Source organism: Rousettus aegyptiacus, unplaced genomic scaffold (assembly GCF_014176215.1).
Source record: "Rousettus aegyptiacus isolate mRouAeg1 unplaced genomic scaffold, mRouAeg1.p scaffold_m13_p_3, whole genome shotgun sequence".
NCBI classification, from domain to species: domain Eukaryota; kingdom Metazoa; phylum Chordata; class Mammalia; order Chiroptera; family Pteropodidae; genus Rousettus; species Rousettus aegyptiacus.
In genome coordinates this window covers 84,132,515-84,146,437 of record NW_023416306.1, presented here as the reverse complement: position 1 = coordinate 84,146,437, position 13,923 = coordinate 84,132,515, and the positions used below count along the sequence as shown (strand labels likewise).

The following is a 13,923-nucleotide window of genomic DNA, read 5'->3' as shown; positions in this document are numbered from 1 at the left end:
CTTTGCTCCCATTCAAGAAAGCTTACTAACGAATAAGAAATTAATTTCTCTCAATATAAATAGGCTATAATTGAAGTTTTCTATATATACTCATTAATTTAGTCCAACTCATAGAATCTAGGCTAAAACTGCCTTAAAAGATAAGCGAAAATGTAGATCACTCAGTTCAAAATAGTTTTACTGAAAATTATGGTATATATTTCACTTGGTAAAGAAGGTATAATAGGAAGTTTACAAACAAATTATCCTTGCCAGCTCATGTGGGGAAGAGTATTCCAGGCAGAGCAACAAATATGTTAGCAAAAAGGCATCAGTTATCTGTGGAATCCTGGTCAAACTCTTAAAAACATAAATCATAATGCCGCCACAATTATATTCCTAATTATCTTCAGCTTGTCATCATCCACAGTAATTTCTAGAATTCTCCATACTTAGAGTAACAATTCCTTCATTATGGAGTTATACAATTTATTTTTTTCCCTTATTTCAAGCTTTCCCAAGTTTATGAAAATTCTCTGTACTATCTGCTCAAATTTTCTATAAATCTGAAGTTGTTCTAAACCATAGTGTCTACTAGTTAAAGAAATCTCAACATGTAAAAAGTACAACAAGAAATTAGGGGTCTCAGTCTTATAACTTCAAGGAACTGAACAACTTATGAAACTGGATAAAGACGTTCTATCTCAGATGAGATCACAGCCTTGATGGACATCTTAACTTCAATCTGGTGAAACCCTGAGTAAAGGACCCAGCTAACCTATGCCCAGACTGATGATCCACGAAAACCGTCAGATAATAAATCACTGTTGTACTAAGTGGCTAAATCTGTTATACAGCTATAGAAAACTAATATACTCTCCTCCAAATAATTCTTCCTACTGTTGCCAGAGTGATCCTTTAAAAATAAACTTTGGACACTTTTTTTGCTTAAATCATTTTAAGAGCTTTCCACTGCCCTTCCGATAAAATACTAAAATCCGTAAGAACTGCTGCTTATTTGATACCTAATGCCTAACACGTGTCTGGGCAAAAAAGAGTTTTCAAATATTTACTAAACAAATAAGTACACTAAACAAATCTACACAAAATAAAGCAGAGGCTATAAAAATAATACTAGAAAGTTAAATTTAAAGTTACAATATAAATAAACATAAAGAAATGTTTTATAATGAAAAAAGTTGTAGAAGAAAATATAAAAACAGTGAACCTTTATTAAAATAAGGGCAAAACTCTTTAAAGGTTTGGCTTTTTCTGTTACTTAAAAAGGAGCTCTCAAAGTTGGAGACTATAAAATATGATGTGAGATACCTAACATAAGAAATGTAGACTTGTAGGTACAGTTAGGACCCAAAAGGTAGGACAAATGGATCAATGTCGGCCCAAAAAGCATTCTCTACAGTTCAATCACTATTTCCCCACCTTTGAGTCTTCTAATCTCATATTGCTGTCCTATTTCTATAATAACTGTCAGTTTGATTTCTTAACATTTTCATAATTTTATACTATTAGTCAACTTTTCAATAACATTCCTACTCCTATACACCTGAGTAGTATAATAATAATAATGGTTCACTATAGTAACTAATCGCACTTGGAAGCCTCAGTATAGAGATAATACTTAAAGCCATGGGACTGAGTGAAATAATCTAGATAAAGAATACAGAGAGAAAAAGACAGACTGTGTCCTAGGGCATTGCACCTTTCAAAAGTCAAGAAGAAAGAAAACGCAAACAAAAAGAACTGGAAAGGAGTGGCCAGCAATGAAAGAGTAAACCAAGAGAGTATGATGTGCCGGAAGATAAGAAACTGCCTCAAGGAGGAATAATCAATTCGGTCAACTACTGCCATTGATAATTCTAGGTACCATCTATTCGCCCCATGTTAATAATATGAAACTTAAGAATGGTGAACACATTAAGACCCTTGGAGAAAAATTAAGCCTACTGCCTAAAATTACATTCAACTTTAAGTCTCCAAGTTCATGGAAAGTTCATAATCAAATTTCAAGGGCCCAGAAAACATTTCAAGCAACACTCTTTGTTGTTACTTTCATTGTGTTTAAAAACAAACAAACAAACAAACAAACAAACAAACAAACCACAAACCTAAACTTTAAAAATGTTCAGAGTACTTTGATTTCAAAGAAAATCTATTCATACCTCTGCCAGCTTGTATGGTAAAATAAGCTTTTCTCCCACTGTCATAGTCTTCCTTGTTACTAATGCTTCACATAGCATCTCTTCTTTAACCTGTACAGAAGAAAAGTATATTCAACATATAATATTTACAACAATGGGTTGAATTATTTATTGAAAAGCTATAAAGGGAAAAAATTAATGAGATTAGCAAAGATACAACAGAGGAAAACAGAGTACACTGGGAAATTCAAATATTTGCCAGAAAAAAACAAAGAGTAAATAAGACCGATGGGTTATATTTAAGTTTAAGTTATTGTTCTGATCATAATGGGGAAATGCATTTCATTGTGCAGAATATGGAAAATACAGACTAGTACAAAAAACAAATTTTAATACAATCAATGATAATCCAACAACCTGAAGAAATGGACTAAAAAGTGACAACACTTTTTGAATTCCAAGAACATTACAATGAGTACTAATTTATGTTTCACATGTTCATTTTTATTTACAGATGCTATAGACTTTAAGACATAGTTGATGCCACCTTTGTTCTTACTCTCCAGAAGACAATACTATCATAAATTTGATATATATCATTTCAGTTCATGTATTAATACATATTAGATGTATTAATAAACACAATAACTATATCATACTGTTTAGTCCATTTAAATCTTATCTGTATGTAATATCATAAGCCCATGTTTTTTAGATTTATGTTGATAATTTAAATCAAGCTTATTAATTATAACTGCTATATAGCAGTATATAAATTACCATTGTGTATAATTCACTCTACTTATAGGCATTTACGATTTTGCACTATTATAATATAAACTGAAGTGAATATTCCTGCATATGAGTTTAAGAGTTTCTCTGAAGTACATACCTAAAAGTGGAATTACCAGCTGACAGTGCACATTTTCAGCTTTACAGGATATTGCCAAACTCCTGTACAGTTTTTACCACTTTGCTCTCTTGGTAGCAGCACTGAGAGTTCTTATTTCCTCAAACCTTGACTATACTTAGTATTAGCAGACTTGGTTTTTGCCATACTGATGAGCATAAAATGGTAAAACGGGCTTTTTATAAAAGCATCCATACATTATAATAAAGATAGAATTTCCATAATTTCATGGAGACAGTATGATAAAAGGTATTTCAAGCAAAAAATATTAGACTCCAAGGAGAAACTGAGTTATGAAACAATAGTGAGATATTACCCTGATACCAGTAATTGACAGATCAATCATTTTTTAAGTATGATTACATCATGGAGAAAATATATCTTCTTTTAGAGCATCCAGTGCTCAATCTTCAAATTCCAAAAAATAAAAATCATCTTGAGGCACATTACCTTCACAAAATGCAGTAAAACTAAGAATCAACAGCCAAAGACTAAATATAAAATCATAACCTTTCACATACATTTAAAATATTTTGAGGAAAAAAATTAATTAATATCAGATTTCACAAAAACAATAAAACTAAGAAAACACGTATGTGATAAAAACACTGGTATATCTCTACATTTAACCAATTATTATTAAAGTGAGCATTTAAAATTTTTTTTAAAGGAACAAACAAATGTAAACTGGCAACAATATGAAGCAAAGGTTATTTTCATACACTTGTATAAATTAATACAACCACTATGGAGAGCCATTCATCAATATCAGTAAAGCTCAATATGTAGATTATACCATAACCCAAAAATTCTACTCCTTGGTCTATCCCCTAGAATAATTCTCACATGTGTTAACAAGGAGACATGTAAAAGAATGGCTATCATAGTACTATTTACACATGGAAAATTACAAACAACCTCAATCTCCACTAAAATAGAAAAATTATGTTGTTTTCATGTAACAGAATTTTAGACAACAGCTAAAAAGAAGAACCTAGAATATATAAATCAGCACTGAAAAATCTCAAAAAAATCATATGGAATGAAAAAGTCAAGTTTTAGAACACTGTAACATTTATATAAAGTCTGAAAACATGCAGAAGAGAACTATATATTATTAATGAAAACCTCTATTCTGAAAATATAAAAATATATAAACGGGAATGATAAATATCAAATTCATATTAGTGTTTACTTTTGGTGAGGGCAGAGCACACAGTGGGTTTCAATTGCACGCAATATTTTATTACTTGTGTGGGTGTAAGTATACAGGTGTTAAATATGTTGTTCCCTATATGTATTGTGTGCTGAAAACATTTCATAACAGAGGAATAAAAGAGAAGAAAATATGTTAAAACAGAAATTAATACATAAGTAAAATGGTAGGACAGATAAATCTAATGGCCAATTGTTTGCAAGTAAGAAATCAAAGACCAATCTCCCCAAATCAAAAAAAAAAAAAAAAGAAATTAATAAAACAGAGATCCAACACCATAAAGAAAAAGTTTCAAATATTAAAATATTTTGAAAGAACACAAAAATATAAATTTTAAACACTTAATCAATACATGATTTTCTAGAAAAACACAAAGTATTAACATCAACTAAAGCTAGATTTAAAATCCTAAAAAATTAGTTAAAACAAACCAAAGGACATCAGATATGGCTGGTCACAGGATGGTGTCTCTCAAATATTTATGGAACATAATATTCTCGGCTAATGATTCTTCTTTTAAATACAATTTTTAAAAATTGTAAAAGGATGAAAACTACCTAACTCATTTTAAAAAATTGGCTTAATGCTGGCACTAAAATCTAATAATGACCAGACACAGATTTACACACATATGCACAAGCACACAAAACACAATTAATCTTGCTTCTACTTGATAAACATCCTAAAGAAAATATTACTGAATTAATATCTTAATAGGCTACTTCTATAATCTTCCAAATATTCTTAATTGTATGTATATGACTTTTAAAAATAAAAATTAACTTTATTAATACAAGATAATCAGCAATGGACTCAATATCCAATCTATAATGCTTCTCATAATCACCTAATTGAGAAACTAATATATTAAAAGAACATTCTTTATACTGTTTCAATAGATATTAAAATATACTGAAACATAAATCTGCTAAAAACTGAACACTTTTTGGTAATAGTTCTAATATCTCACAACAAAAAACATGGTCCACAATTACCCACAATTAAATACTGGAGATTCTTCTCCTTTCAATAGTTTCACAATTATCTATCCCAAATAGAATTTAGTAAACAGAAGACTTAAAACATTCGCTTTTGCCAGAGATAACTACAAAAAGTAATTGTAAAAGTAAATAAAATTAATCCATTTTTTAAAGAAAATTTGTTCTTAAAATCTAAATCTTTATTTATCACTGAACTGAATCACTTTGGTAAGAAAGGGAATTATATTAAATCTTAACTGAAGAGTTTACCAGTTACTGTGCCTATCTTTTATCTCGACAAAGGTATTAATATCTATTAATATCAAATGTAACCAATTAGAGGAGATAATTTTGAAAAATAATTGCTCAGAACTAACTATAAGCAGGATACCATGATAGGTCCTGTCATATCTTCTCTAGCTCCTCAACTTTGAAGGTATCTTCTTTTTACTTATTACCAAACCTTTATTCCTAGAACCAGTTCAAACTATATATAATAAGAAAGAATTTTAAAAGCCTGGGTTCTAAAGTAAGATTTACTATCAGATCACATTTGCTGGTTAGTCTAACTTTGACACTAGTGTGCCAAATTTCTCAGGAGTGGATTTCTCCTTTTTTACCAACACCTGAGTTCCTCTTTGACTTGCCTGAATTGCTCTTTCTAAGTCTCTCATCAAAGAAGGAATACTACCCTAGAACCAGAAGACTTGACCACTAGCCGCAATACCCTATATTACCACAGATGAGCAATATTTTAACAGAAAAAAGAAGTCTATCCATAATAGCAAAAAACTGAAAACAACCAAAATGTCCCTTACGTGAATGGATAAACAAATTGTGGTATATCCATACAATGGGATATTACCCAGCAATGAAGAGAAATGAGCTATCAAGCCACGAAAAGACATGCATGAATTTTAAATGCATATTGCTAAATGAACCAAGTCCATATGAAAAGACTACATTCTGTATGATTCCAATTATGGTACTTTCTGGAAAAGAAAAATCTATAACTAGTAAAAAGATGAGTGGTTGCCAGATGTTTAGAGGGAGAGATGGAATAGGTGAAGGGGATTTTTAGGGCAGTGAACTATTTTATATGATACTGTTAACAGATGATACATGACATTATGCCTTTTTCAGAATCCATACAGCACAAAGAATGAATCTTAATGTATACAAAGTTTCAGAAAATAATTAAAGATGTTGGGGGATCCTAGGAAAGAATGCAGACCATGAGGATAGAATCTAATTGTATGACAAATACATGAAACAACCTCAGTGAAGAGAATGGGAGGAAAAAGTACTGACCTAAGTAATTCTGAAAGTGAAGGAAGACTGCAAAACTAAAGGCAAAAGACACTACACATAAGCACTGTACTTTAGTTAATAAAATCACTTCCCACAGGGGTATGGATTAACAATTCTAATACTGCTATACATGATTATGAGAATTAATTAAGTAGATGAATAAAAGCTGAAGAGACACAGCTTCCTAATTGTTAGAGTGGGAGTTTACAGCTAAGTACGGAGAGAAGGCTAGAATGATACATGTGACAACTGATTAGTTAGAAACATCACCATGATAACCTCATATCTTTATACATATTGATGGTTACACAAAAATATTCGTAGTTATATGAATATACCCAAGTTAGTATACACACATGTATTTCCTTACTCTGCCAGAGGAGAGAGCCTATAAAAAATGATACCCCTTTTAAGATAAATCAGGCAAGATGAGAAGTCAGCAGGGGAAACATGAGAAATCATCACTCCAGAAAGAATGAATAAGGTAATAAAGACCTTAACGAGGAAAGAAGCATGATAGGAAACAATAACCTTAGATTCCATTGAGCCATGAAGAAAAAAAAATTAGTATGCTTTTCTCCCCACCCATCCACATACTCCATCTTCAAATAAAATAATCTAAACAAAATTTCAGTCTAAAGTGAAATATTCATAATATCCAGCAAACTGAAGGATTATAGGTGTCTGGGGCAAAGCAAGGCAAGAAAGAAAACCTAAATCTTCTACAGATTGTGGCATATTCAACAGCAAAAAAAATCCATCTCTCGGAGAAATAGTATTAATAAAAAGCATTAACCCATTTACCCCTACAAAATAGTTACAGAAAATAAAAATTGAGGCATTACCCCTTACAAATGAGAATGTAATCACTTACTTCTAATAATTCTGAGACAACAGACAGAACTTCAGGATTACAGATATCTATGGAGTCATCCCGGTATGTCTTCTTTTTATAACAGATATTGCCCAAATGTAGTATTGCTGAGAGAAGAGAGAAAATCCTGCGAAAATAGAACCACAAATTACAGCTCGCTTGTGTGCATTCTCTAAGCCAACTCCCTACATCCTAAAAATTCTCATCAAGCAAAGTAACCAGTACAAATATGAAGTATTTAGTCTTCAGAAAATAAGAAATATGGGAAAAATAATTGTAACTAAAATTTATTGTTTACTATATCAGGCAATGTGAAAAGTGCATTACACAACTTTAATTTCAGTACTATACTACTAATCAAGTATAGTTATTTGAAGGGAACTTCTTGCTGTTGTCTAAATCTTGTATTGCTTGTCCGATAAAGGTGTCTAAAAGGGACTTCTTGCTATTGTCTCAATCTGCTGTACTGTTACAAAAGTCCATGCCTTCCTAAATGTTTTTTCATACTAAATGGAATGCCCTTTTCTTACACTATTTCACATCTACTGAATCAGAATCTTTAGGGGAGAGGTCTTGTAATCTCTTTTAACAAAGTAGCCTACATGTTTTTAAAAACAGTCTGAGGTCATTGGGGTATATTATCTAATATCAGGCCCCTACTGTGAAACATCTACATCTAGACCCTCTTGTAGTCAACAACTAATCCCTCAACTTGTGCTCTCTATCCTATGAATTCCAGTTTACTCTGGAACATTATTATACCTTTTTCCTATCTCTCACCTGAACCTACAAGAACTTTCTATCAAAATAATCTCATGTTCACTTCTCTCTTACTTTAAAAAACCCATCCTAGATCTCACATCTTCTCCTTTCCTTCACAAACAAGCTTATTGAAAAGTTAACTTATACTCCTTGTCTTCGCTTTGTCATTCCCTACTTACTGTCACATTCTGGCATCTGCCCCTGACCAAAATGTCTCATAGAGGTTACACCAAGGACTTCCATGTAACTATGAACAGTATATTATGTCCTTCATTTACCTGACATTTCAAAAGCATTTAATATAACTAAACACCCCATCTAAAAGCCATTTCTAGAATCTACATATACATATATCTTTGTGTCTTTGTGTCTGTTCCACTTAGGAAATTTTAACTATGTGTTTTCCTAAAATTAGGAAATAGTCTAAGTAAAACAAAGATATTGCTTTAGGGATCTAATAGCTATACTTTCAGAGGCCTTGAATCAACAACTCATTTATATGTCTAATTTCTCAAATAATTAAAAAATTTTTAAACAAAACACAAGTCACCTATAAAGAAATAAAAGCATTCTGAATTAAATCAGAGAGGAAACTCAGTATCAACTAGAACATTATAAAAATCAATAGAAGCCAAAAGACATAAAAACAAATTCCTGAGCCTTTTTTAAAAAACTGTTTTAGTGGTAGTTCATATAGTTGTTTATTACATTGTTCAGAATTTGGGTTTCAAAAATCAAAATATTAATGACTTCTCAAACATAAATATGTGATGCATAGTCTCCAGCAATAATATCATATAAGTAATCAATATACTGTGATTCAATATTAAAAGATTAATAAATATGGATACGAATCCCTATTCTCAAAAAGCTTATAATCTTGCATTAGGAGATAAGATTAAATAACTATACTATAGGGCAGGACATCTTAAAATACAGACAACGCACAGTTAAAGAAAATTTCATTAAAAAAGTAGTACTCTAAAGAAAACAGGTTTCAATTCACATGCTGAACTTTAGACTGCCTGCAAGGTTGTATTTAGAGGAATTTCGGGGTAGATCTGACTGCAAAAGAAAAGAATATTGTGGTTTATTAGCAGAGTCAATCATGGCCACAGGAGAAGAGACCAACAATACACATTATATACCCTACCCAAAAAATGCAAAGTATTTAAATGAGCAAAAAAGAGATGAAGATATTTCCTTCAAGGAATGAAGAAAACAGTGAATATTCAGAATATAACATAATGTTTTAGAGAACACCATCAGCCTAGTTAAAATGCAAAACTTGTGTTAAGGAAAATCTAAAGATAATAATCTGAGTGACAGAGAAGGGTCAAATTGAATGCCAGCCTATGAGAAACATAGTGTTTCCTGTGATTTCCAATATAAGATGGATACTGTCATATCAGAAAGTGTAAAAGACACTCCTTGGTGTGTGTAAAGTGAATACTGTCGTTCCAATTTATGTTATCTACCTTATCTTATCTTTAAAAAATTAAATTAAGACTATTATTTGATAAATAGATTAACACTTCAGTTCACATGTCAGTCAGGTGTCACACGAGGTAAATGTGCTATCCTAAGGGAAGAATGTAAGTAATATAGTCTGGAGGACTTGAGAGGGTACTCTCATTTATTTATTAACTTTCAAGTGAAGTGCAGTTTATGTCACCAATTAAATGCTTGCATATTTACATATTATATTATTTGTTTTTAACTCATCTTTCATAAAGAAATTCTGACATAGTCTGCTAATTGAAGATGCATTCCAATAAAGTAATTATAAGCAAAAAATAAATGGCAGAGCTGATATTTTTCTACTCCTAGTATGAGATTAAAAGTTGACAATATAATCCTATCTGACATATTTATTAACACTAATTCCCCCCTCCAAAAAATATTTATAAGTTACTATTTTTTCTGGTGAGAGTCAAGGTTATTTGTGTCTTTAATTTTAAATAATGTTTTATTTTAAATATAATTTCGTTCATCTTTAACTCAACCTTTATAGTTTTCTATTTTGTTTATATTTAGTACAATGAATAAAATGTTTAGTATAATAGAACAGACATAAATTTACAGAGGAAATACACAGAAAATTATGTTTTACTAATAGGTATGTATGCCTTAATAAGATCAGAAATAAATGATATAGAAAACAAGAAATTATAAAAATAATGTTATAAAGCACCAGTTTTTTTGTTTATTTGTTTTTTTTAACACCTACAGCACCTGGTATTCCTAGGTGGTCTCCCATCCAAGTACTAACCAGGCCTGACCCTGCTTAGCTTCCGAGGTCAGAAGAGATTGGGCACATTCAGGTTGTCATGGCTGTAGACTAAAGCAACACTTTTAAAGTTAGGTCCATGGAGAGGCATCAGGGGGCACCATAAACTATTAAAATATATTCTAATGTAATGTAATATATTTTTTTATTAGTTTCGAGTTACAGTACATCAGTCAGACATTTATATAGTTTATGAAACAACCCCCCTCCCCCGCCTGATTACTCTATCTTCCCTCTGGCTCCACACACAGCCATTACTTTACTGCTGTCTGCTCCCGTGACCCTCTATCAACTACTATTTTGTAGTTCTTTGCAAGAAGAAGAGCTCCAACTTCCAAAATTGATTCTCAAAGAAGGAAAAAAAAAAAAAAAAAAAAGCAATTTTAAAGAGTCTTTTAGAAAAATTAATTTTCTAAGCAACATCTAAGATGGAAGAGGTACTAGGTCAGGGATACAATAAAACTACTTTGAAAGACCAAGAAAAGGGTATTTTTGAAACACACATGAGAATTTGCTCTCTACTGAGGGTATAAGAATACAATAAATAAACTCACTGTCTTCGGGTCTTGGGAAGAAATCCTACCATTTCCATTGCCAGTTGTAAGCGTTCAAAGTCATGCTTTAAATCTTCCCCCTCCACTGTGAAGTAATCCTGCTTATTTAAGAAAAAGGGGAGGGAATCAATATTACCTACTGAAAACTAACATAAGCCACTCAGAAGAAATACAGTAATTTTAGAAAAGTATACTGATGTATAAAAATTAGAGCTGGTGAAATATTTAAAGTCAAATTCATTAGACCTTTTATCTTACTACAGGTATGCAAACTAAACAGATACCTATTAAATACCAGTAAGTTACTTTTTTTTCCCCTTTCATAATCAACACCAAGGCAAGAATCTCAAAAGTAACTTATTATACTAATTTTGATTTTGAGTGGTTCTAAAGTGTTTTGGAGACCCAAAGCATTTAAAAGGGCTCAATTGGACAAACAAGTGTTACTTATTCAACTAATATTTAATAAATGCTTATGCATATGCAAGTCACTGAACCAGATCCTGGGACATAAAAATAAATTTTAGAAGAAATTTAGTTGAGAATTGGAGCCTATATAAATATGATAAACATGTTTACGTTATATGGATATTAGATACAAATAGTTCCTAAGAAAATAATGCAAACATGGTAATCAATTAGCAAAAGAAAGAAGTATATGTGAAAGCATAAAAACCTGCAAAGAACACACATCAAATGAGTCGATAAAAATAGTTGTGAATTACCAGATTAAAAAAAATATTACTTTTTTAGAATAATCTTTCTGTTTCAGTTCCCAAAAAAGTCAAAACATTAACACTGAACAAATAAGTCTTTAAATTCCTTAGTATATGTTCTCACAGTCCATTACACTTTTATTTTCAAAAACCTCCTCACACATATTTACTTTTGTAATGCCTATCTTCCTATGGAATGTTGTATCAAGTACTCAATAAATGCATGAACTGTTATCTGTTGTAGTCACTGCAGACCTCCAAGTCAATGCCAAGCTGAAAGTAGGCAATTATAGAAATAAATATACAATCACCAAATTACCGAATAATAATGGAATTACTGGATTCCATTCAGTAGAATGGAATAAAACATTCCTTCTTGAGAAATAAAGTGCTCATTAATTTTTTAAGAAGTATTTATCAAGCATTTACCATGGACAACCTACTTCAGAAACCATAAGAATGAGTTAGTGAATATATCTAGCTAGTTTGAAGTTAAATATTACAGTTTAGAGTGTTCTTTAAAATATATTTATTATCTATATGGAAAAGTACACATGCATAGTTCTACATTTTTAATTCGCTTCAAGATTTCTTTCTGAGAACCCATGCATTTAATTTTCTGCCTATAAAATGTTTGGTAAACAATTTTAAGACACACTTCCACAGACATGACAATGTCCGACTCACTAAAAAATTTTAACATTTTTTTATCTATAGTAAAGTTTTTAAAAATGCTCTTGGCTTCTCTTTCCCCCAAACTACAAACAGCTCATCCATTTTATAACTTAGTAAGCATTTTTCTTTAACAAGTGTAAACTCAATGATATGGCAATGATCCTTATAACTGATAGCTTTTTATCTGTTCTCAAAATGAATATAACAATGTATATACAATACTGAGAAAGTAAACTGAAAGCACCAAAATATAAATAATTTATATTTGCTGTTATCCATAATCAACTGTTTTTCAGAAATACTTCAGAAAAGTCTCCTTCGTGAACACCAAAACCACAATTATAAATTTTAAATTTTAAAATGTGTACTTAACTGTTTCCCTGATAACAAGTGTATTAAGAAAGCTAAGGATGGATTAATCTACCAAATCAGAACTTGAGATCTAGACTTAGTACAATTAGCAGGGGGATGGGGAAAGTAAAATAGGGAAGACAACGTAGCCTAAACAGGGTCCAATTTTAAAGTAGATACTACAGCAGGTAACTGGAGTTTAATCCCAAAGTAATCTCTGGGAGACAATATATATAAAACACACAAAAGTTGAGAGGGCTGAAGTATTTAGGTACCATCTCCCATTGGTCACTGGTGGAAGACTTCTGGCAAGGGGTGGGCGGGTAATAAACCGTTAATTCCTACCTGTAAGAGCACAAAGGCCAGGGTTCTGAGAAAAAGCCTTCAGGCACCAAAATACAAATACTGGCTGTTGGGGGTCATTTAGAGAACAATGAACTGGTAAGGTTCAAAGAAAAAAGCAGAGAACTAACTCACACCAAATTGTTCTTTCATGCTATCTGCCTTCTTCCCCTTTGTATAAAATGATGAGAAGCCTTTCTCATTTAAAAGTACACAGGATAAGCCTGGCAGATCATAGGCATTTAATGTGAGTATGAGGGAGAGAAAGTAAAAGATATAATGAAATTAGACTTTTTTTTCCCATGCTGTCTATAGTTTTTTGAATGGTATTTGGAAAATCGCTCTTTTTATAACTACCAGTTGATAGTGCAGGACATAAATCAGAATAACTGACTTTGAGAATTAGTTAAGATACTGGAGATCATTTAAATATATCTACACATATATATGTATATATGTGTGTATGTGTGTATATATATGTATGTGTGTATGTGTACATATATACATATATATGTTACAAGGTAATCATACTAATTACAACCAGGGGTTTTATAATGATCAAATATAATATGGATGTTAAAGTGGTTTTTAAGTGGAAAAACATATGCAAAAATGTTGTGCAGCATGCAGACTTTATATTCGACTGGCACAGGGTGAAGAGTAAAGCCAGAAAGACAATATTTGAGAGACTAACTACAAACTGTCAGAGAATGATAGGAGGAGTCTTTATGCTGTAAAATACTTAAAATAGAAAAAAATGGAAATATCATGAATTCAAGGATCCTGCCCAAGCTGCATCAGGAT

The 13,923-nt window shown here is 31.3% G+C and overlaps 1 protein-coding gene and 1 pseudogene across 10 annotated transcripts in view; both read right to left on the bottom strand.

Moving 5' to 3' along the window:
* The window catches only part of MYO9A (myosin IXA), a 224,161-nt gene that overhangs the window by 145,850 nt on the left and 64,388 nt on the right, over window positions 1–13,923 (bottom strand). For 7 of the 10 annotated variants that reach the window (XM_036217683.1, XM_036217679.1, XM_036217682.1 and 4 more), the window contains exons 7-9: window positions 11,036–11,136; window positions 7,430–7,556; window positions 2,160–2,249 (exon numbers count right to left, since the gene is read on the bottom strand). In XM_036217683.1, coding sequence (XP_036073576.1) covers window positions 2,160–2,249; window positions 7,430–7,556; window positions 11,036–11,136 — 318 coding nt within the window. The remainder of the gene's footprint in view (window positions 1–2,159; window positions 2,250–7,429; window positions 7,557–11,035; window positions 11,137–13,923) is intronic. The other 3 variants (XM_016126825.2, XM_016126827.2, XM_016126831.2) reach the window with 1 other exon arrangement.
* LOC118601510 lies at window positions 10,415–10,533 on the bottom strand (annotated as a pseudogene).